The 24,356-nt window shown below is 56.7% G+C and overlaps 1 protein-coding gene and 1 long non-coding RNA gene across 2 annotated transcripts in view; one reads left to right on the plus strand and one right to left on the minus strand.

Annotated features, from left to right (window-relative positions):
• Nucleotides 1-24,356, minus strand: part of LOC136793253 (uncharacterized) — a 369,507-nt gene that overhangs the window by 203,580 nt on the left and 141,571 nt on the right. The window lies entirely within an intron of this gene.
• Nucleotides 1,260-24,356, plus strand: part of TMEM132E (transmembrane protein 132E) — a 52,833-nt gene continuing 29,736 nt past the window's right edge. Inside the window, exon 1 of the mRNA XM_059047602.2 lies at nt 1,260-2,475. Coding sequence (XP_058903585.2) covers nt 2,409-2,475 — 67 coding nt within the window. The 5' untranslated portion in view covers nt 1,260-2,408. The remainder of the gene's footprint in view (nt 2,476-24,356) is intronic.

Genomic DNA, 24,356 nt, shown 5'->3' on the forward strand with positions numbered 1-24,356 from the left:
GTCTGATCTGGGTTGCGCTCGAATGGAACGGGCCTGACGGTGGGAAAGAACGCCACCCCCCCACCCCTCCCCCTCGGCAGCAGGTGCCTGGGTGAGTGTGCAAGAGGACAGTTCCCCACCCCCACTCCATGTCCCTTTAAAGCCTGGCAAAACAACTTGTAGGAAGGCATGTCCCCTCCTCTCCGTGTCCCTCCATCCCCAGCAGCGGACAGGTTTTCCGGGAGCTGCGTCCCGGACCCATCCCCAAAGGGGGCTTAGCCGGCGAGCTCCGGCGCGGCCCGAGAGGGGCTGGGCGCGGCAGCTCGGCTGATTCCCACCCAGGGCTCCGAAGAGCCTCAAGCAGACTCTGGGGGTGGGGATAGGGCACCCTCTATGCGCGCCTCTGTCCGAGAGGCTGTAAAACACCTCTGGCGCCCGGCGAGGAAAGAGCATCCTTTGGAAAGGGACAGCAGTGGCTGCGGTGGCGTCTACCCGGGGGGGAATGCGGCCGCCGCAGCCGGCCGGCCCCACTGGGGCCCCAGCGCTAGCCTGCTCTGGGGAGGAAAAATAAAACATGAAACAGGGGTTAGCGGAATCGTGAGGTCGGCTCTTGCCCAAGTCTCATTAAGGAGACGCGCGCGCTCCCAGGCTGGGAATGCGGAATGGACACGTGGACAGGGGAGGGGGAGCTGGGGCGTGAGGCAGGGGTTGGCGCGGGGGGGGGGCGTCTCCGTGGCGCGCGAGTCGTGGGCAGCGCGCTCCGGGGCCACGTGACCAGGGGAATCAGGGAGGGGAGGGGAAGGGAGCGAGCGCGCCAGGCTCCGCGCCCGCTACTGCCGGGGTGGGCGCTGAATCCCGGACGAGGGAGGAGGGCGAGCGAGCGCGAGTGTGTGTGTTTCTCTCGAGTCATTTACGGCGGAGCAGCCGGCGCGATCGCCTAGGAGGCGGCGGCGGCGGCGGCTGCTTCGTGCAACTGTGGCTCCCCCCACCTCCTCTTCCTTTTTGCTCCTTAATTCTTCTTCTCCCCTCACACTCGTCCATGGGGAGCCGGTCCCCCTGCTGGCACCTCCTCTCCACTCGGCCCCGTAGGCACCAGCTGCCGCCTCCCTGGCCGCGGGCTGCGCGGGCGCCCGGTGCCCCGGCCCCTGGCGTGGCGCCCGGGTCTCGCCGCGCGCAGCCCAGGCAGGCGCGGCGCTCCGCTCACCCAAACTGACTCCGAGAGAGAGAGAGAGAGAGAGAGAGAGAGAGAGAGCGAGCAGATGCCCGGCTGCACCGAGACATCGGGCATACGGGGGCAGGGCGGGGGCGGCGGGGAGGAGGAGACATCGGAGACTCTGAACCCCGGAAAAGTTCAAGGTTTGTGCAGGTTCCCCCGGGGAAGGCGAGGAGCGAAGCGGAGCAGCGTGGCCCTCTGCTGAGACAGCGAGACCAGGGAGGAGAGGGGGGCGACCCGGGGCTGCCGCGGGCTGGCCGAGCCCCTCTCCATCCTACGACGCTCACGGCCTGGAGGCTGGAGTCGGCGCACGGGGCAGGAAGGGCTGGGGTCAGGCGCAATAGCCAGGTTTCCCGCTCACTCGCTTCTCCAAACCCCATCTCCATGGGGCAGCCCGCTCCGGCCGCGCCACCCTCGCGCCAGCCGCGGTGCCGCTGCCCAGGCAGGCGGCGCTGAGCCTGCCTGTGTGGAGCCCGGGCCCTGATCGAGACTGGAGATAGCGCGCTGGAGCCAAGCAGGGAGCTCGGCGAGGGGACAAGCCGCGGGCTGCCCATCTCGGGCATTCTGTCCGGGCGTTGCCTCGGGTCGTGGCGACCCGCGTCGCCTGTCTCATCACTGCACGGAAACTTTTCCTTCTCCAGATGGATTAAAGTTGCCTGGATTTTTCTCTTTCTCTGCGAAAGAAATCATTCATTTGCACCTAACCTGGGATTTTTATGCTGGAGCTGCTGCCGCAGGGCGCTCAGAGGAAGGAAGCCGTGCTATCCATGTGGGGTTACTACTGAAACCGAAGAAACTGGGGTTTGCATCGGAAATCTGCACCCTCGAACGAGTTCGGATTCCAGCCGGACCGCGGGGCTGTGGAAACCGACACTTGGCCCTAGGCAACCCGCGAGACGCCAGTGGCCACCCGGCCCCAGGAGCGCACGTGCGGCTCCCCCCTAGCCGCACAGATCCTGCAGGGGGCACCAGCCGGGAGGTGGAGGCTCCTCCCGCCTGGTGCTGCAACCCCACCAGTTCCGAGGGTGTAGCCGGCGGCGCCCGGGACGCCCCCTCCCCTCAAAGTGTCCCCGAATTGCACTCCCTGGCCCCCAGAGCCTCAGCAGAGACAGCCGGGCGCCACGGCCACCCTAAGCTGGATGTGACCAAGCCCAGCCTGGGGCCAAGTCGTCGTCGACCGTTGCCCCCTCGGCCCCCTCCCTCTCCCTCCTCGGCCATGGCCCCAGGGATGCCGGGCCGCGGCGGCGCCGCCCTGCTCTGCCTCTCGGCGCTGCTCGCCCACGGTGAGTATCGCGGCGCGGACTCGGGAGTGAAGATGCGGCGGGAGCCGCTGGAGGGGGGCAGAGAGGAGCCTGGAGAAGGAGAACCTCCACCCCCGGACTCGCAGCCGCCGCTCCCAGCTTAGCATCTCGGGCGGCAGCTCGAGTTACCTCCAGCCCCCAAACCCTTTGGCGGGAGCGGAGGCTGCGAGGCCCGCCCTGGGGACCGAATCCGGCCCCGGAAAAGGACGAGAGGGAGTATCACTCCAACCTCCTCCTGGTTAGAGAACAGGGTCCAAACCCGAGAGTCTGGGGGAGTGTCCGCCCACGGAAATCTAAAGGGACCCGAGGGATCCGCTGGATCGCGTCCGGGCCGCCCCTCCTGCCGCTCCGAGCCCGGCAGCCGGCGGGGCTGAGGGCTGCTGGGGACCTCGGGGACCATGTCGACCCCCGCCCCTGGCGCGCAGGCCGGTGCGGGGCCGCGCCGCCCGCTGCCTCGCTTCCTGCGGCGGTCCCTGGAGAAGGCAAGTGGACAGGGGCCGGGGGATCGCTTGCCCGCCGTCCTGTGAGCTGCATCCAAATGGCCGGCTTAGCCGAGCCAGAGGGCGGGGGTTTGGGCAGCGGGCGCAGGCAGCGGTCTCCGCGCTCTCGCGCTCTGCAATCTGTTGCGTCTGCTCCCCAGGCTCGCCCCGGGCCCCGCGGTAAAAGGGGCGGGAGAGGAAGGAGCCGGGGTTGGCGCGCTTTGGCAGTGGGACAGCAGGGATATGGGTGGGGGACCTAGGGTCGCGGAACAGCCCCCCGGAGTGGGAACCCCGATCCCACGGGAGGAGGCTGCAGCGGGCCTTCCGCAAGCTGGAGGCGCTCCGGGAGGCGAGGGGCGCTGACCGAGGCGGGAGGGAGAGAGCTGGGGCGGGGGGGAGGGGAGAATGGAGAAAGAGAGGCTCTCTGCCCCCTCCCAACGGGAAACGAGCGGAGCGGGCACGTAGTTCCCCAGCCAGCAAGGGATGGGGGACTTGGCTGCCCCACGCCGAGGGGCGAGCCTGGACAGCCTGGAGAGGGGCTAGGATGGAGGGGACAGTGGGCTCTCCGCGTTGGCGGAGGACCTTCCATGTACCCTGCTCAGCTTTTGCCCACGTCTGCCCGGTCCCTAGGAGCCTGCCCAGGCGGGCCGTGAGCGCGCCCAACGTCTCTCTACCCAGCGGCCTCGCTCACCCAGACCAAGGCGCCTTCTCAAGGTTGAAAGAATAAGGAGAAGAATGGGCTCTGGGAAGCTAGGGTCCTGAGGCCAGGATGGGGTGGGGAACAGGCTGACCTCCCTCTGCGAGTAGATTGGTTCTCCCCGGCTCCAGCGAGGGGGTGACTCGGGGTTGAGGGGCTGTTTTGCGTTCATTTCACCAGGCACAGCCAACCCCAGTTCTTTATCAGAAGAATGAGCGGGGGGGTGGGGGGGCGTGCTGCTGGAACCCAGAAATCCCGGACCCCGTGTGCAAGACTGAGGGTGGGGAGGAGGTGGGGAGAGGGGACTCTGGATGTCTGCGCGCTGGAACTGCAGGGGCTAGGCTTGGGGCACGGACCCAGTGAGCAGGGAGTTTGGGGGCGCAGCAGCAGGAGACCCAGCTCAGGCCTGGATCTAGGCGTGGTTCTGCCCCCATCCCCTGCGTCTTGCTCCCAGAGTTCCTTTCCCAAAGCCCAGCCATGGCCTCACCTCCAGGCAGCTCAGACACTCGTATTGGGTTCCAACGGCCCACCTTTCTGACCCCCTCAGCCTCCAATTAAGGATCCTTTCCCCTCCCTCACCTGCCAGACTCTTGTCCGGCATCCTAGAACCCAGCCCCAGTAGGGCCTTGCTGTCCTGGCATTGCTTCTCTTGGAATAAATCTGCCTCCTCCTCTCCTTAGATATCGGTGTCTTCTCTGTACCCAGTTAGTCCTGGAGTGGTGGAGGCAGGTGGTGGGCTTATTCTGCTCTGTCCCCCACACAGCCAGTGCTTAGCACAGTGCTCGGGACACCTGGGGCCCAGGATTGGCAGGTGATTAGAAGGAAGCTATTTGAGTAGGTGGAGCAGGGGTCCCCCACGGGGCAGGCATTTCCCCCTCCTGATTATGTCTCCCGTTCCAAGTTTCTTCCCTGAATCCCCAGCCCATGCCTCAGACTCTCCTTCCTTAGGGAAGCGTACCAGCAGATGCTCAAAGCTTGGGGACCCCTCCCCCCAGAAGGATAAGGCCAAAGAAGTTCCTCCCTCAAAAATACCGTCTCTCCTGGGTTTCCCCTTCAGGGATACCTAACACCCACCCACCCAAACCATGCCTTTATCAGGAAAAGGGTACATGGATTTAGCCTCATTTCAACCTAACTCTTGGTAGGGTTTTCTGGGTTCTTCAAAGATGCTGGAGCGGGAGTACAGTTGCAGTTTTTCGTGCCTGGCAGGCTACCGAGGCCACAGGGTTCTGACCACACAGCCAGACCAGGAGCCGAATAGCCTGGGTTTCTGACTCTGGCGCCATCGAGCAGGGTGACCTCGGGCTGCCTCCCTCGTGTTCCCCATCTTCCCCAACAGTGTGGCCCCTGGCCCATCCCTCCCCTTCTCACTCTCTGCCAGGACAGCTGGGCAGATACCATGTGCGAATGGAGCCCCACTATCTTTCAGGGCCCAGCTCAGCCTCTGGGGTGGCAGCCCCTACACTGCTGTCAGTCTCAGGGCTCGTGCAAGAAACCATCTGAGAAGGCCACTTTCCTGCATCTGGTCTCTGGGGAGGTGTTCTGCTCCGTTTTTAGTTTGGATAGGAGTTTAGCTAGGCATGGTGGTTGTTTAACCTGTTAGAGGACTGATTATGTCAGCTTCCTACTCAGTATCCTTCACTGGCTCCCCACTGCCTGTAGGATCAAGGATACACTCTTTGCCCCCTCAACATACAAGGCCCTCTGTGATCTTGTCTCAATCTACATCTTCGCTTCTGCGGTACTGCCCCCTCTCCATCCTCTGCTTCTTATGAGATATCGCTCTTTTCACCTTCCTGCCTTTCTGCTTTTGCACCCACCAGCCCCTTCATCTGGAATACCTTGCCTCCAGAAATCCTTACCTTGCCTTCAAAGCCCAACTGAAACATCACCTCCTCCAGGGAGTCTGCCTAGATTACCCCTTGGCTGCTCATCAGCAGCTCCTAACCCCCAACAGAAGTAATTGGTCTCCTTCCTGTGCTGCCTTGGCCCTTCATGCTGCCTTCCCAGCACTCCTCAGGGACGCAGCGTGTGTGTGAAGGGTATGTGTGGGCATATTTATGGGCGTATCTATACATGTACCCCTACTGATCCCCACACACTTGCATTTAGGGCAAGAGCCATGTCTTCTTCTTCGGTTTTGCCCCACTCTCCAGTGCTTGACACATAGTAGGCACTCAAAAGAAATGAATGGGGTGTGAAGGTAACTCTGTTGGGTGCCCTCGCAGTGTCAGTTGAAAAGGGAGCTCTGGAGTGTGAGGCAGAAGAGGGGAGGGGGAGGAGACAGACAGAGACACCAGGAAGAGAGCAAGGGGATGGGGCAGAGCCGTGCCATACCCCTCGAGTGGCCCGTACAGGATATACGTGTCTGGGGTGACGTGTTGTAACACGGATGTGAATGTAGTGTCCCACGATGCTCCGAATACGTGATCTCAAATGCATGTGTCCTCACCGTTGTGGTCACCAGCCTGGCTTCTCTTTTGTGTCTGTGCTCTCCCCACCCCACCGATTACCCAAGTTCTGGCCTCCTTTGGAGATGGCGGGAGGACACAGGAGCAGGCACAGGAGGACACACAGGCAGCAGGAGGACAGGGTCAGTGCTGGCCCTGGGAGGCTCCCTCACTACTGGGAGTGAGGAATGATGCTTCTCCCTTGCCCCTCTACACACACCCATCTTCCTGGCCACATGGAGCCCTATGCCACAACACAGCCTTGTTAATGTTTAAGACCAGTAGGTGGGGATGTGTTATAAACTTGGTGGCAGAAAATGAGCTGTATCGGAATCCATTCTGAGGATAGTGCTTGGCTGAAGGAGGGAAGGCCACTTTGGAACACCAGGACGGGACCCGGGCATCTCCTAGGCCCTCCCTCGGGGCTTGTCTGAAAGTGATAGACCCCAGGCCTGAGATCGGTAGTGAGCGCTTGTGATGCTGCAGAATCTGAGAACCAGAGAGGCACCAACTCCAACCTGGGGCAGAGGGGATAGGGGGCGGGGTGGTCTCTCTTTGTTGCCCTACCCACAGTGATGGCCGCTCACAACACCGAAACTAAAAGAGACCACAGAACCTCCAAATCCAACCTTTGTGCGGATGTGGAAATGGACACTCGGAGAAGGAAAGGGACCGGCTGAGGTCATCCTGCCAGTTCATTCTGGAACCGGGACCAGCACCAGAGCCCAAAGGGGTTTCCTAGATTGGCAGTCTGACCCTGGCCCCTCGGCAGAGATTCCACCACCTCTGTCATCCCCTCTGTCTGAGGCTTCGGCTTCATACAAAGATCTCTGGCCTCAAGCTAGCCTCGGGTCCCAAGCAGTCAAGGTAATCAATCACCAGTAGTGTTAATAAACCTTGCCAAGCATTACAGAGGGCACATGGAGGGGCTCAAAACCTGATCATCGACTCCTTTTCATGAGCTTGAAGTCCAGTTGGGGAGATGAGAAAAAGGCCCCCATTCTGAAATTCAAGGCGGTCTGGACCCCTGGGATCCATCATTTAGAGGTTCGAATCCTGACTTTGTCATCAGCTTGCTGCGTAGCCACAGGACAGTCACCTCCCTCTCCAAGTCTTGTTTTCCTCCTCTGCAGCGGGAGAGGAGGCGATGCCCGCCACGCCCCCTTCCAGCTCACTTGTCCTGCCACAGAGAAGCCTCTTGTCACCTCCCTTGTCTCTCCACCCCACACCCATGCTCCTTCCACAGAGGCCGGCCACAGACGCTAGCAAACGGATATGATTCTTCCTCCCCGTTCCCTCCCCAGGGTCTTCCTTACTTCTTCCTTGCCAGTGCTTAGCACAGAATTTTTTTTTTTTTTGCGGTACGCGGGCCTCTCACTGTTGTGGCCTCTCCCGTTGCGGAGCACAGGCTCCGGACGCGCAGGCGCAGCGGCCACGGCTCACGGGCCCAGCCGCTCCGCGGCATGTGGGATCCTCCCGGACCGGGGCACGAACCCGTGTCCCCTGAATTGGCAGGCGGACTCTCAACCACTGCACCAGCAGGGAAGCCCAGCACAGAATTTTAATAAGAGATTAATGAACCAGTTGTGGGGTGGCTTTTGGTTTTTTTTGAAAATAAATTAATTTTTCTATTTTTCTGCTCTGTCTTTTTAAATGAAAAGTGGGCCTCCTTATCATCAATTCAGCTGGCGGTGCCATACGCCAGCAGTCCCCAAGGATGGGGCAGTGTATCGGGGAGCACCGACTCTGCCGTAGGCAGCTACGGCATCAGTCTCTGGAGGACCAATGGGCTGCCGGGGAGGGGGCGGGGCACACTCTAAGACAGGTGAGGCTGGTGTGGTAACAGAGGGGACAAGCCACTCTTGGGAGATAGGCTGAGGGTCCAGAAGTCATTATCTCCTTTCCTCTGCCAAGTTTGCGCCTCTCCACTCCTCCTCCACCGCCTCCCCCCCTCCCCCCTCCACTCCACCACCCCAGGCCCTGCTGGCGGTCAGACAACCCAGCAGGATGAAGTGGAAAATGGAAGCAATTACCTGGATTATTCAATGCTTGTTGCACAAATGAATGAACACAAGAATGAATAATTCAGTGCAGAAGAAAAAAAGGGTAGAAAAGGTAATTGAAGAAAACCGTTTTTGGTCCATATGATCTAGATAATTATCTGCCTTTGGAAAGTTCTGCTTTTTATCAGACTTGAATCCTTCCTGCTGCATTCTCACCCACACCATTTTTGGCCCATGAGAGTGGGCAACTGGTTACTCTCTTCTCTTGAGTGACTTCCTGTTCAACTCAAACTGAAGGGCGGTGGGCAGGTCATGTGCTGGAGGAATTTCTCAGCTTCTGTCTGTTTCCTGAGCCCATCTCTCAGGGTCCTCAGAGCTGGGAGAGTGATCTACCCAGGATCACCTGGATAAATGGATGACACTCAAAATGGTCCAGGTTCTCAGAGGCATCCCCATCCAAGGATCCAGGTCTGGACAGCATCAGACCTTACAGGGCGAGCCCTTAACCCTGGGAGAGAACAGGCAACCAGGACACCCTCAAGCCCAAGCCCCTCCCCAGGAACACAGCCCCAGAGGTGGTCAGCCCTTAAACAGAATCAGCCAGAGTCACGTAGCGTGACAATCTCTCTGCTTTTCTGTGGGACAGAAGGGGTGGAGGGGAAATGGTTCCTGCCCTTGGGGATCACTATGACAAGGGAGACATTCCCATCTTCAGAGAGGCCCTAATCTGATGAGAGAGGCGCAGCCCCAGCCCTCCGACGTGGCCTTTGTCCTCTTGCACATTGAGGGTCCGATGGTGAGAGACAAGATGACCGCCTTTGCCCAGAGGTTGTAGGACCCCACCTTGCAGGCCTCCAACCACCCTCCCCCAGCCCCCAAGACTGGTGGGGAGCCTGGCTCAGGGCCAGGAGCAAGTGTATTTTTAGTGGCTTGGTACAGATGATGCAGCAGAATTGTCACGGCAGGAGAAAGGTATCGATGGGAGCTGGCAGTGCAGCGCACTCAAATGCACACCCACACGGTCATGGGCACTCACCCATACACTTGAGGGTCCCAGCAGTTCTTTGGAGTTTAGATGCATGATCTTATTTGGTCACTGGGAGACCAGTGACCTCCAGGTAAACGCAGCAACTAGGATCCCATTTTACAGAGGGTAAAGCTGAGGTTCAGTGGAGACCTGGCCACACCAGCTCTTGAGGTCAGGTTTTCTGACCATGAATACGGAGGTCTTCTTGCCGTACCCCTCTGTCTCATGCACAGAAGGAATAAGCACAGATGGGGACTGACAGCCACACGCCCACATACCTGAGCGAGTCCCACCCATCGGGCCGCACTCATCTCTCCAGTCCTTTATATGGGTCACGTGCTTTTCCATGTCAGAGCCTCTGTACATATGGTTCCCTGTGACCAGAACACTCTCTGCCCCATCTCCTACTCAGCCTTTAGGCCCAAGTGGATCCACACTTCCTCCTAGAAGCCTGCCCTGATTCTGAGTTAAACAAAGACCCACCAACCCCTCATTTCCGATTTGCCCTCTTTGTAAACTGCACTGCCTGGTCCCCTCGCTGGCATTAAATTTGAATGGACCTGGAAGTTGTGTGCCCTCTTCCCGGTGCTGTATCCCCCTGTGTCTATTGGGATCTCTGGAATAAAGTAGGCATTTAACAAGTTGTCAGACAAGTCACTGAATGTACACTTGTGCACATACATGTACGCATAGACCGCTTCCCTGTCTCTCAGCAAGTATTCAGTTATTGCCTACTGTGGGCCAGGCACTGTTCCAGGCACTTGGTCTTAATCCATGAATACAGCAAAAAAACCCTGCACTCATGGAGCCTTTATTCTTGCGGGGGGCAGAGAGGAGGCCACAGTAATAAATAATAAATACATTCAATAAGTAAATTATATGTCAGAAGGCAACAAGAGCTGAGGAAAATAAAAGAAAGGTAGGGTATGGGAATTGGGAATTGCAGCGTGTGTGCATGTGTGTGTGTGTGTGTGTGTGTGTGTTGGGAGGGGTTGTGCAGTATTAAAATGAATGTTCACTTGATTAAATGTCATTTAGCAGACTTGAAGGAGGCAAGGGAGCATACTAAGCGAATATCTGAATATCACATTGGGACCAGTCCTAGGGCAGGGGTGAGCTTGACCATTCAAGACAGCAAGGAGGCCAGAGGGCCTGGAGCACAGTGCAGGCTGGGAAAGGTGCAGGGAGATTAAGAAGGGAAGGGAGGCCCTAGAAGATTAACTGGTAAACTGAGTGAAATGGGGAACCATAGCAGGGTTTGGAGTGAGAGTGACCTGAGCTGCTGGCAGCTGCCGGCTTGCAGAGCTCCAGACCCGTGGGGATAGGGACCCCACCCCCCGTGCCACAGAGGGGACCTCTGTCTGCTCTCTTTAGCTCCTTGCCCTGCACAGTCTTGGCTGTGGCTGTCTTTCCTGCCACCGCGCGGCCACCCCATCAGAGGCAGGACCAGGGTGTGCAGGGGGCAGACTGCTGCAGAGACCACCCAAGGATTTGCAAGGCTGGCTTCCAGCCAAATTAGCTATGTGGCCTCCCAGGCCTCTTCCATGGACTCGAGCTTCCTGTACGTAAAATGGGGCTGCAGCAAAATCCAGTCTGCCTGGATCTCTGAGAAATCCCACAGCGACTCCGGATTACCTGTTGCTTTGACCTCTCTGCCTGTCCCTGTTTTATGTCTGCAAGTGCTCAGCTGGTGGCCCCTTCCTCCCACGACTGGCCCCCTGCCACCACAAGGCCACTGCAGCCCGTGCCTCTTAGCCAACGAGGTGACCTGCCCCGAGCTGACCCACTGCCCTGTCCTGAGTCTCCCCGAGTCACCCCAGTCTCCCCTGCCCTGTCCCGTCTGGGGAGAGACAGGCATGTGGGGCCTTTGTCCAATAGGAAGGAACTCTTGGATTGGAAATATGAAAAATTGCCATTTTCTCAGCTGCCAACACAGCAGAGAAATGATCTCAGTTTTCTGTGGCGGCTCCTGACAGGAGAAAAACTGCCAACCGCCAGCCCCCGTGCGTGAGAGGTCTGAGATGCTGAGGAAAGGGAGCTGCAGCTTCGGGAGGTGGCAGGGTGAGAAGCCGGGGTGGGAGTGGAGCTGGTTTGGTGCAGAGGTCTGAGCTCCCCACTTGGCTGCAGCGCTCCTGCCTGGGAAGCCCTTCCCCACCCAGCGCCCGCCGACCACCCACTGGGTCTGAGCGGCTGTTGAACTATCTAGTTATCTTCTTTTTTAAAAAATTTATTTTTTGTATTTATTTTTGGCTGTGTTGGGTCTTCATTGCTGTGCGCGGGGGCTTTCTCCAGTTGTGGTGAGCGGGGGCTACTCCTTGCTGGGGTGCGTGGGGTTCTCACTGCTGTGGCCTCTCCTGCTGCGGAGCATAGGCTCCAGGCACATGGGCTTCAGTAGTCGCAGCACGCGGGCTCAGTAGTTGTGGCTCACGGGCTCTAGAGCACAGGCTCAGTAGTTGTGGCACACGGGCTTAGTTGCTCCGCAGCATGTGGAATCCCCCTGGACCAGTGCTCGAACCCGTGTCCCCTGCATTGGTAGGCGGACTCTTAACCACTGCACCACCAGGGAAGCCCTCTAGTTATCTTAATCGTCACTTCTACTAACTGAGCACCTACTACGTGCCATGCCCTGTGCTGGGCACCTTTGGAGCCAGCAGACTGTTCGGTCTCTCCTGACATTATAGTTCTCCTCCAGCCTCACCTTTTCCCTGCACTCGCCTCTAACACCAACCTGCCTGGCTTTGTCCATCCCCTTGTGATTTCTGGGCAAGTTACTTAACCACTGTGCATATTTCCTCATCTGCAAATGATTATAAAAATACCCAACTTAGAGGGTGGTTGTGATGGGTTGAATCATTATTCCAAGTCAGATATTGAGAATAGTGCCTGGCACAGTGTCTGAAAATGACAGTTCTCGGTATTATTGTTATTAATATTATCAGCACATGCCAGGCACTGTGTTAAGTGTGAAAATGAAGAAGATAAAGGGCCTGTCCCACGAGGAGCTTCTAAGGCATTGTCCTGGGGAGATGAGCTGTTTCTCCACAGATTGTGATAAAATTCTGCCATAGACATGTTGGAAGGGATACAGAGTTGTGAAGGGAGAAATCTCATATCTGCTAGAGAAATCAGGGGAGACTTCATGGAAGAGGTGCCACTGCAGAATGCCTTAACCCAGGTTCAAGAATCCTGCCTCTTAAGACTAATCAGTCAGCATCCACTCTGTGTCCGAGACCCTGAGGAAGACATAGGGCAAAAAATTGTCCCTGGCCTACCAGCTCTGAGTCCAGCATGGGAAAGAGCCACAGCTGCCTGTGGGGGAATAGCAGGCAAGGGGGCTAAAACGCAGGGTTACCTGGATGATCTCTTAAGACCTCTCAGAACTTTGACCCTGTGCTCCCTGGAGCACTGGGGAGCTGTGGAGTATTGTGGAGTGAGGGAGTGGCTTGATCTAAGCAGGGATCTAGCAACAATGACTTGGCTGGGGGCAATTTGCAGATTGGAGCAATATTGAAGGAAGCTGTTCCAGCAGCTGATCTGGGAGTGAGGGCTCTTGGGATGGGGAATGACCATTAGAAGTCATCAGAGGTATCACCACATGGCAGACAACCGGGGAGACGAATCTGAACGCCAGCTCCGCCACTTAGCAGCAGCCTGACCTCTCATTTCAACTCCTTGATTTCTGCCTCTGTAAGATAGGAGGGCGAATGGAGAGCCTGTAGCATACTGCTCAGTATTTGGAGCTTTTATTTTATTATTTTAGCAGCTAAAGCCCAGAGAGCAGAAGGGACTTGTCTGTGGCTTACAACCAGTTCTGACCCCCTTGGGTGGGGACGGGAATGTCTTTATTGTCTGGTCAGGAGTACTGGGGAAGGTGGCCCAGTGAGAGCACTGAGACAGACAGGATCTCTCTCACAATTTTTAATAGAAGCCCAGCCTCCCTCCTCTTCCCTCACCCTGGCAGCCAGAAGCTCAGGGATCCGATCCATCCAGAGTCACTGTCAGTGACTGAGGCTCCAGGAAAGCCTCAGAAGAAGCCAGTCACGTCAGACTGTGGTTTTCGAGTCGCCCAAAGCCAAACACAGGTTGGAATCGTAGCCCCGCTGCTGTGTCGCTAGGTTACCCGGGAGCACTTGCCTGCCTTGTCTCCCTGAGCCTCAGCTTCCCCATCTGCAGAATGGGCATAATAGCATCACCTCTCTCTGCTGTGCTGCCACAAGGGTAAGAAACCAGTGTACATGGACGTGCCCAGAACAGAAGCTGTGTGCCTGCCCGAGGGGCTCAGGAAACAATCAGCAGGTTTGTTTCCTTCTTTACTTGCCCGGTGCCAGGCCTCGCTGCCAGGAAGCATGTTTAAGACAGTGCCAAAGAGTTCCCGGAGAGCTGTTTTCTGGTGGTTGGGTTTTCTGGGTTTGTTTTGTTTGGGGTCTTTTTTTTTTTTTTTTTTTTTTTTTTTTTTACCCTTGATGCCTCCTAGCAACATGCTGCTTGTTTTAAAAACATTAGTGGTCAGCTGCTGGCCCCTCTCCCTCCCTCCCTGCCTCCCTCTTTCCCTTCCCAGGAAAATAGCTTCAAGCATCACCCCTACTTTCCAGGGTCTCTCCATCCCAGGGTGGAGGAGGGCTTCCTGGGAATGCAGCTGGACCCAGAGCACACAATGCCAGGGTGGGTACCTTGCCCTTGAGGCCACGTCTTCCCAATATCTGCATCTCCTCCACAGCAGCCCCCCAGGAGGGCATAAAGGCTACCTGTACACCATCAGGGCAGGCAGCCTGTGCCATTGCCAGAAATCAGGTCTAAGGATACAGGGAGATTCTGACAGAGCCCAGGCATCTCTGAAGCACTTCTGCTGCTGCATCCTGCAGCCTGAAAGCTCCTGGACACCTTGGTCCCAGAGCTGACCCCTCCTGCTGCCTATCCTGTTGGGTGTGGGGGGCTGGGTAAGGAGAACAGGCAGAACTCAGTGCGTGGTCTCTGTAACCATTTATAATTCATCACGAGCCCTTAGGAGTCGCTCGAATGTCCCAGTGCACCCAGAGGGCCCTCGTCTCCCCAGCCTCCCACCGGGTTCCTCTGTCCCGGGTGTTCTTTCAGCCAACTGCTTGCCTTCAGACAAATCTTTTCCTCCCGCTGCAGTTGAGTTTCCCTGCCCGTGAGAGCAGGGCTGCCGTGCTGGGTCAGTGCTGCCCAACAGAAACGTACCACAACCCCCACGTGTAATTCCAATTGTTCTAGTTACCACGTGAGGCAAGTAAAAAGAAACGGGTGAAATGAATTTTAGTAGTATATCTCAACCAACATATTCAAAAGATGATCATTTCAACATGTAATCAGTGTACAAATAGTTAATGAGATTTTTACATTCTTTTTTTTTGCCCTTTTGCGTTACATCCTGGAAATACCCCGTGCAATTTACACTGTCAGCAGCACATTGTCACAACTCCGTCACAACTCAACTGGCCCCATTTCAACTGCTCAGTAGTCACATGTGGCAAGTGGCTGCCAACCTGGAAGGTGCAGGGCTAGGAGCTCCCCAAGGGCCCTACCACATTCTCCCCTTGGAGGTATTTTTGGGGCCCTGGAGTTAGCGTTCTGGGGACCGGTGAGCCCTGGGGACTCTCTGGGGTCCTTCTCGGAGATTCCCTGCCCAGCCTAGAGCCTACTCAGCTCCTCCCCAGCCCTGGCATGGTTCACGCTGGCCTTGGGGACTCCCATTCAGGCAGGCAGCAGCCCCCAGATGCCTCCCAGAGGCCACGCCCCTTCCCCCTCTTCCAGGAGATGCTATAGACCATAGGCCCGATCAAGTCACCTTGAACTCACTGAGAGTGAAAGCCAGAGTCCTTCAGGGGCTGACAGGCCACACAAGTGTCCCTTTTCCTGACGATACCTCTCTGACCGTATCTTCCCTGTCACCCACTCAGCTCTGACCACACTGTCCTTTTTGCTGACCTCAGGTCCTTGCTACCCCTCTGCCTGGTCTTTTCCTCCAAAGAAGCGTGACTCATCGCCCCCCTGCCTCCTTCAGGTCCCCGCTCAAATGCACCTTACCAGGGTGGCCCTCCCAGCCACGCCCTACTTAAAACAGCCCTGCCTGTCCCTCACTCAGCCCCGATTCTGCTCCATTTTTCTCCCCCTGACATACTGTATAGTTATGTTTCTTCTTGTTCATAGACTGACACCTCCCCCCCTTGGAATGGAAGCCCCACGAGCAGGGCCACATCTATTCTGTTCACAGCTGTATTCCCAACACCTGAACCGGTGCCTCGCCAGAGATGCTCAGTACCTATTGTGTGAAATGAACGAATAGAAACATTGCTCCTTCCCCTCCTCTCACCCTTTCCACCTGGGGCACCACCCAGAAGAAACATCTGGGCGCTAAATGAGTGACAGGGACCAGAGGAGGGGGGGTGTTTATTCCTTCCCCCCCTGCCTGCCTTCAGTCACAATCAGCTGCCATATCCTTGCTTTGCGGTCTTGGAAAAATTACGTCACTGCCCTGTGGCTCAGTTTCCACATCTATAAAATGGGATAATAAGAATACCCTCCTCACAGGACTGTGGTAGTGAATAAATAATAAGTGCATGGAATGTGCGTGCAGCAGAGCCTGGCTTGTAGTGAGTGCTCAGTAAAAAGTAGCTACAGGTTGGTTCAGCTTGTGTCTTTGAACACCTGCTCCACGCCATGCACTGATCATGTGGCAGGAAGACACGGTTACCAGCCAATGTGGGTCGAGGATGCAAACAATTTCAGTGCAGCGGGCAGAGGGGAAGGCGAACAGAGACTGGCTCACCTGGATTTCGGAAAGGGGCAACCACTGCCAAAATCTCTGTGACCTGGTGCGTTGAGCTCCACATGGGGTGACCTTTGTCCACCTGCTACAGCAGTGGAAAGACTACAGCACTGCAGCCAGGGAACCTCTACTCTGTCACCGACCTGGAGGGAGTCACTCCTGTTCCCTAAGCCTCAGGCTTCTTATCTGTAAAATGGGATAATAACGAACAGCACCTGCATCTCAGATCATGGGGATTCAATGAGCTGATGTGTAAAGTACTCAGGACTGCCCAGAGGCTGGATAGACATGAGAGGCTATCAGTACCCTCCCTGCTAAAGAACTGGCCAAAGGGAAGAGAGAGAGAGTGAACCTCCTTGAGTGGTGCCCTGTGTGCAGCTAGCCCTCCATCAGCGCCTGCTGGCTTTTCACTCGGAAATTCTCCCTGGGCTGTGGCGCAGAGGGGCCGCTCAGTGCGGGGAGATACTTAAATTTAGGGGAGGTAGATGGGAGCTTCAGGCCCCTCTCATCCTGGAACCACCCTTATCTGAAAGATGGGGAGATTCAAGTCCAGACAGGGGAATGATCTTAGCCCGGCACACAGCAGTCAGGCGTGACGGAGCTGGACCTGAGACTCAGGTCCCTGCTCCCAGGCCAGTGGGCTTGCTGTTGTGTCTTCAGAGGTTTTGCATGAGGGTGTTGGAGGCTGGGGGCAGCGTGGCCAACTATCGCTGGAGGAAGCTGGTTGGTCACAGATTGGGGCTCCCCCCAACACCTAGTTAGCTTCCCCAGGGGCATATCCAGGGGAAGAGCCCAGCAGGCATGATGTTTACATGGAGCAACCAGATTCCATCTCCAATAATCGCATCACAAACAGCATGAAATGTGAACTGTGGGGAAGACTTTACTAAATGTATGACTGGTTTTCTCATTTTCCCTCCGTTCCCCTCCCTAGGACCCCCGCCTCTCCTCTTCCACATCATGCACACATGTGTACACACACACACACACACACACACACACACACACACACACACCTGTGTTCCCCATGCATCCCGTTCGGGCCTCTGATACCAGCCCAGTGAAGGCCACTTTTGTCCTTGTCCAGCCCTAGAAGCGTAACTTCTCTGTCTGGGTGGTAGGCAGGAGACGTGAGTATTTGAAGGTCAGGTTCTCAACCTCAAAGTGTCCTACTGTTCCCCACCATGACCGAGGCATCTGGAGCCATTGGCAGTAGAAAAATGGCTACACTTTATGACTTTATTACAGGTAATCCTCACTGCGAAGTTGATAGTCGTGTGGATGTGGAAGCTGAGGCTTAGAGAGGAGAAGTGATTGGCTCAGGTCACAGAAGAAGAAGAGGCCGAGAGACTGTGTCTTCCACTCCCCGGGCCCTAATCTCCTGACTCTGGAGCTCTGGGTCCCAAAGCCCCTCCTCCAGGCCCCAATATCATAGAAGAAGTGACACAGTCAATCAGCTTGATCCCAGTATGGTCAACTCACCCACGCCGGGGCCCTGATCACAGAAGGGGAAACCAAGGCAGGGCGGCTGGCTCACCCACCCGTGCCCCCTTCCCTCTTCCTCATGTGTCTCGGCCGTCTCTGCCCAAGATACAACCCCCCCACTCCAGCCATCCCTTTTCCTCGGTCCCTGGCTGCTGCCTGGGGGGCTCCCAGGCAGATATGTCAGACCAGAACCCTCCCCCAACCCACAACCTTCAGAATCCAGAGTCTCCTTCCTTCTCTGTATCCTTGCAAAGCCAATCTGCATAAAACCATCCCCGGGTCCTGCCTTTAAAACTCTTCATCTTTTCTTTTCTCCCTAAATGGCCCCTAAATGAGTTCTGTAAATTGCTCTAAGTAGCTCCAAAAAAAAAGAAATAATAATAACTCAGCGACTGGCTGCCTGACCAGCATGTCGATGGCTCTCCTCCTGCCTGGCCGCAGCGCCCAGGTCCTTTGCTGCTGGGCACCCAGACCGTGCCCCTCTGCTCCACACCCAGGAAGGGGCGCATTGCCTCTGAGACCCAGCCTTGCCTCCTCTCTCAAGCAAGAGGCCGCCCAAGTCAAGTGCATCCCCCATGAGACAGGGAGTTCCCCTGGGTAGCAACATCCTTCCCTTCCTTTCCCTAGCCCCAAGACTGCAGACTCTCCCAGGAGAAGCGGGGCCTCCCTCATCACTCTGGGGTTCCTCCAGAGAAGACTGTGCCTCTCTCATCAGACTACGGGCTCCCCCAGGAGAGACTGTGCCTGCCCCATCAGTCAGGGGATTCTCTCTGGGCATGGCTGCGGGGGGCATTCAGCAGCCCCCTCTGATTCTAACTTTCCTCGTTCTGCAACCAGTTCCCTTACAGGGCGTCATTTCCTTCACCCCGGATTAGAAATGTTGGTCCTGATTCCTAAACTGAGATCTGTTTTATTCATTCATGCATTCGACACAGCTTTCCTCAATACCTACTGTGTTCCAGAAGCTGACCAGACATGTGTGTCCTTCTATAGATTTGGCCCTTTTGCGGCACTCACCCCTGTGACCAGAGCCCCCAGACATGGCCTGGTTCTCCATGGGATAGGGCATCCAGCCAAAGAGCCCTGTGGACATGAACCCAGCCTCAGCCCCTGGTCACCATCATGATCTCCTGGCCTCTTTTCAGTGCAGATCAGAGAGGGGTCCCTCTTGGGGAGCAGAAGCCAGAGGTGGGAGGGAGGCGCTTCCTACGAGACCCCAGCCCGGCTCATCCTTCCATCCAGCCCCCTCCTCACTTCCTGCCCATGGAGCTCCGCCATCTCCTGGCCACTGAGGGCTGAGATCAGGGCCAGGAGACCTTGATCCAAGCAACCTAGTCCCCAAAATGATGGTGTGGCCTTGAGCAAGTCCCTTCCCCCTTCTGGTCTCAGTTTCCCTTTCTGAAATGTGATAAGATTGGACTCAATCACTGATCTTCTTTTTCTTTTTTGGCCAGATAAATACATAATATATATGTAATATATAATATATTACAGCATACAAAATACGTTTATAGAATCCAAATGATATAGAATGCAGATCAAAGCAGAGCTGCTGGTTGAATGGAGAGCAGCGGTGTCTCACTGAGTTATCTGTCCCACCCTCTCACCCCATGGCAGCCCTGGAGACCCCCAGTGAGTCTAGCTGGCCAGCTCTGGGTTCACTTAGCCCATCCCTGGGGCCCAGCTACTCTGCCATTGGGGGGATCCGGGTGGTGCTGTTGATGGGGGGGGTGGTCCCTTCACTTCTGCCACCGATTCCCTGGGACCCCGCTCTGTTTCCCAGTTGCGGGGGAAGCCCATGAAAAGAACTGGCTCTTGCCAGCACGCCCTAGGACCTTTGAATGAGTCCAGCCCCCAAGTAGAAAGGCAGGCATGAGAGAGAGCCACTCAGCAGCAGGTGAGGCCCAGCCGCGTGCAGAAAGCAGGATTGTTCCAGATCCACAAAGCCCTCTGTCATCCTCCCTGCACTCTCTTTGATGTGCGAAGGAGGAAGGAGGGGAACAAACACAGCCACAGCCCTCCACTTCCTCTCCTGATTTAACTGGAACCCAGTTAAGTGAATAATTGTTACAAATGTGAAATCACCTTCCACCAACTTGGGGATGGGAGCCCGCGCTCAACGTGAGCCTGTGAGACCCAGGGTGGGACCCGGCCCTGGCCCAGCAGTTTAGGGCTTCCATGGGGTGGGGAAGCGGTGGCCTGCAGAGCTCCTAACCCCACAGTGGGAAGAGCTGCGGGGCGGTCCAGTCCAGCCCCTTTTGCAGGAGCACAGCCTCGGGGCCCCCAGCCTCCGATATGCAAGTTCAGCCAGACTGTATTGACCCAAGATGTGGACTCGCCATCCCAGGTCCCACAGACCCTTGCCTGGTCCGAGTCCAGGCAGATGGAAATGAGTGTCACCGTGGAGGCAGGAGCGCGGGTCCCCGGGAGAATCAGAGAGGGGGAGGGGAGTGGGGAGAGAGGGCAGGTATGAGTTTGGTCATCTGTGGGTGCAGGGGCAGGGAAGGAAAAACTTTATGAAAAATAGAACAACCCAGGCAGTGGTTCTCAATCTTGGCTACACATTCAGGATCTTTTTTTTGAATAAATGCTGATGCCTTGGGTCCCAGCCTCAGAGATTCTGGATTCACTCGCCTGGGGTGTGGTCTGGGCTCCCAGGTGATTCTAAAGGGAAACCACGATTGAGGCTCACTGCTAGAGCAAGACTCCCTAAAAATGGTAGAGGGTGTGGGAATAGAGTAAGATTCACCTCTCAGGACACATCCAGAACTTTTGGATTAGTTTGGCTGGGGAGGGGCCTGGGAACCTGCATTCTACAAAGCTTCCTGGAATTAGGATGATCCTAGAGGGGTCGCCCCAATGCTGGGAGTCCCGGTGGGGAGGGGAGACTTGGAAGCCCCAGAGGAGAGGGGCCCTGGGAAGGAGGAGGAGTGTGGAAAAGGTTTTGATGATTGGACTTATCCTATTTTTAAATGATGTGCACAGACTTCTTTTCACTTTCTCTCTCATTCCCTTTCTCTCCCTCACTTAGTCCTCTGTCCCAGGACCCAGAACTCAAGGTAACACACTTAGAACCACTATTCAGTCTCATTATACACATAGTAGGTGCTCCATAAATATTTAGGGAATTAATTATAGGTAACGTCTCTTTGGTGGGCTGGCCCGGAATGTAACTGCTATCGATATTATTGTCTCTATAGAGAAAGGTGTGGAAATGTGTTTCGCAGTTCTAACAGCCAATTTTTAATGAACTTTTGATAAGTGGCCCATTTATAAGTTGGAGCGAGAGAGAGAATGTTCTGCTCTCAATGAACCTAGCACAGACTCCACCCTTGGGGGTCTGTGCTGTGTAATATCAGCACCCAGATTGAAGCCAGTGGAGCATTTATGGAGACAAAGAGAGGAACGTGGTCAGAGGGAGGGGGGCCTGAGTGGTGGATGAGGGGAGAAGAAGGAGGGAAGAGCCCAGAGTAGGGCTGATGCATAAGGGCAGGTAGAGCCACGCGTGGGAGGGGCAGGGGCTAGAGTGTGGCCAGGGCCAGGATGGATCAGTGAAGTATACAGAGCGCGAGGGGACTTTTCGAATGGCCTCAGGTCTTGGTCGGGGATGCAAAGACAGGTCTGGCAGATCAAGGATTCCAAGCAGGAAAAAGAGAGATGAAACTGGAGAGGGGTTGAGGTCACAGGAGGCCCTAAGGTCACAGGACCGCTGACCCGGAGCTCCTGGGCCCAGGCCCAGCTGCCAGTGGGTGTTGTGGGAAGTGGGGAGGGACGGTCCCCAGCAAGGAGCAGGCAGACACCAGGAGGGGATTCGGGGGTGGGGGGTGGGGCAAGAGTGTCCTTCCTGCCTTCTCACGGCACGGGATTTTTTGGCAGTAACAGCCAACAGTAATCTTGGTAACGGTGTCCCCAGAGACCAAGGAGGGCTGTGGCTCTAAACCTTCTAAGGGTTTGCGGGAGACCCCGATTTGATCACCACCCTAGCACCATCCCAGTCATCACGGTGGAAAGCAGAAAGAGAGGAGAGAAGCCTGTCCAGAGCCTGGGGGCGCCTTCCCTTCCGTGAGCCTCTGTAAAGTGCAGGAATTGGGAAGCACTTCCGAGAAGGCTTGCTGGTCATTTGGCCCTAGTGGATCCCTCCCTCTCCAAGGGGTGGCCATTGAGCTCAGGATGAGGGGCTTGGGAAGAACCCGCAGCTTCCAGGGCTGCCCCCCTTCCCAGATCAGGCGGTGTCTCCTGAAGCCAGGCTCAGCTCTGCAGGGTGTTCTGACCTCTGGCCTAAGGCTGTCTTTGTCCCCAAAGTCCCAGCGTTACTTCCTGCTGATGGAGGACTCCAGAGAGGCGGCATTCACAGGGGAGATGACCCTAAGGGCCTTGGGGGAGGGGGGCTGTCCCTGATCACACAGGGGTGACAGTGATTAAATGTACCAGCAGCTGGGCCACTGGGGCCCTCCCTGCTGCTAATTTGGGTCAATTAAGCCAATTTGTCTTTGTTGACTTGAAGTCCCTTCTCTGTAACAGCTCTGGCCCCTCTGGGGCCTCGGAGGAAGGAAGGAAGGAAGGAAGGAAGGAAGAAAGGAAGGAAGGAGGGGGCAGTGCACTGGCTACACGGCTGCCTCTCTCCCACCCTGTCCCAAAGCCCTGGGTTCAGGGACATTCCTGAACCTGTGGCCCCTGCCGTGGCACTGCCCGAGGGCCTCCACAGCTGTCCTCCCCGCAGCTGCCCTGCAAGGCAGCTCTGGCAGGGTTAATCCTCCTTCCGCAGATGAGCAATTGAGGGTCCTCTGGGGAGGAGGAAGCACCAGGTTAGCGGAAGAGAAGTGATCTGAGCCTATAGCACTTGGTTCCCTGGGCCAGGGCTCCTCTTGCTGCATCCTTTGGACCCTACAATCTCCTCCAGGCACTCCGTCTGTGCTCTGGCCCCAGGGGAGCCCTGCTGCCACCGCCCCCAAGGGGTTCCAAGGAACACAGTTTGGAAAGCACTCCCTTACCCCATCAGGCTCCACTGTCCACAAGGAAAGGGAGGCAGGACCAAATTGGTGCCTCCAGAAAAAAGCTAGCTGCCTCCGTTGGGCCTCCCAGCCAAGGAGAGGTCAGTCTTCTAGCAGGGGTAGGAGTGCTGCCTGGAAGCTGGGCCCTGTGAGTCAAGGGCCTGTCTGTCTCTGGAGCAGAGGTAGAGAGGCTGTGCCCCGGCCAGGCCTCACCCATACGAGGGGAGGGGTGGGAGCGCAGCAGCGTTTTAAGTGAGAACTGAATCAGAGGCCCGATTCCCAGACTGACACGCAGCTCTGTTCTCCCTGAGTTGTGTGAGCTGGGAGAGGCCCCTTCACTCCCGTGGGCCTCAGTTTCCCATCTCTAGTATTGCAGGGCCTGAAGAAGTTAGGCTGGGACCCTACATCTGGCCTTTGACGAGTCCTCCTGGAGGTGATGGGGGAGGAGGGGGAAGGGGCTGGGAAACGGAGTGCTCCCTCTCTATCTCCATCCCCAGCAGGTGACACTTGTCACATTGGGAGACTGGCAAGGAAGAGGAAGATCCAGAGCTCCCTAGTGTCCCCTGCAGCTCAGGTTTCATCCCCATGGAGCCAATCTGGGCCTAACACTCAGGGCAGAGGGAGGGCGCGGCCCGGGCAGTGGTTTCTGGAGAGTTCCGTGGGGGAGCCAGCACCCGCCATGCAATTAGCTGAGCTTGCCTTTCAGACCCTACCAGTTGGCTGCCTTAACCTGTCTTGTGACTGGAATCATGTACGCCAAGGACAGAGGATGGGGAAGCAGGTCCAAGTGGGAGGGAAGTAAGTGAACTTTCCTCAGAGAAATGAGAGCCACCTCGCAGGAGATCTTTCCGGAAGTGCTGGTGCAAAACAGCAGAAGCAGCTGCAGGGGGCTGGATGGTGGTGCTGTCTCCGCACACCCTCAGCACCTGAGTCAGCTGCCTGTGGATCCGTCCCCCTCAGAGACTACCTGTGACCTCTCTGTGCCCCGCCTGGCACATGGAAAGCCTCTGAAGGACCGAGTAAAGGAAGGAATGCATCTTGAGGAAGATAAAGTCCTGAGTCTAATGAGAATGAGTTATTATTATTATTATTATTTTTGCGGTACGCAGGCCTCTCACTGCCGTGGCCTCTCCCGTTGCAGAGCACAGGCTCCCGACGCGCAGGCCCAGCGGCCATGGCTCACGGGCCGAGCCGCCCCGCGGCACGTGGGATATTCCCGGACCGGGGCACAAACCTGTATCCCCCGCATCGGCAGGCAGACTCTCCACCACTGCGCCATCAGGGAAGCCCGAGAATGAGTTATTATTAATAGCCCTGCTCCCTTGTGTCACCAAGCACTTCTGTGCCAGGCACCATGCACAGGACTTGCATTCATCCTCATGGCAACCCCGTGGAGTGTCTACTACTGTCGTGGGCCCTTTAGAGGAGAGGTGGCAGAGGTTCAGTGAGGGTGAGCGACTTGCTCAAGGTCACACAGCTGGAAAGAAGCGGGCCTGGGATTCAAAGCCAGGTTTATCTGAGTCTGGAAGCTAAGCTGCAGACTTCTAATGCGCACAGCCCAGCTACCCAGAATCCCAGGGCAAGCCTGGAGGGCCAGCAGATGCCGAGGCAGCACTGAGAGGGACATGCTTATCCCCCACTGCCTAAAGAGCTGCTTGTATTTCCTTATGTAATCAGCCGTGAAGTCCTAAGTGAGCAGACTCTGGTCCCTCGTCCCTGACTCTCACACGGGCAATTGGGACCCTCAGAACATGAACCGTATGATGATTGAGGCTCAGCACAGCTCCAGAATCACGTGGCTCTGCAAAGCTCAGCCCAGCAAAGGTGTCTCCTTTTGGAATAAGAAGGCCAGGTGTACTGAGCACCTTGACCTCGGTGGTGGGATCAGTGGCGCCGACGGAAGCCCTTCCCTCGTTATCCAGAGCAGGCCCCATTGAGCCAGCC

Source organism: Kogia breviceps, chromosome 19 (genome assembly GCF_026419965.1).
Source record: "Kogia breviceps isolate mKogBre1 chromosome 19, mKogBre1 haplotype 1, whole genome shotgun sequence".
NCBI classification, from domain to species: Eukaryota; Metazoa; Chordata; class Mammalia; order Artiodactyla; family Physeteridae; genus Kogia; species Kogia breviceps.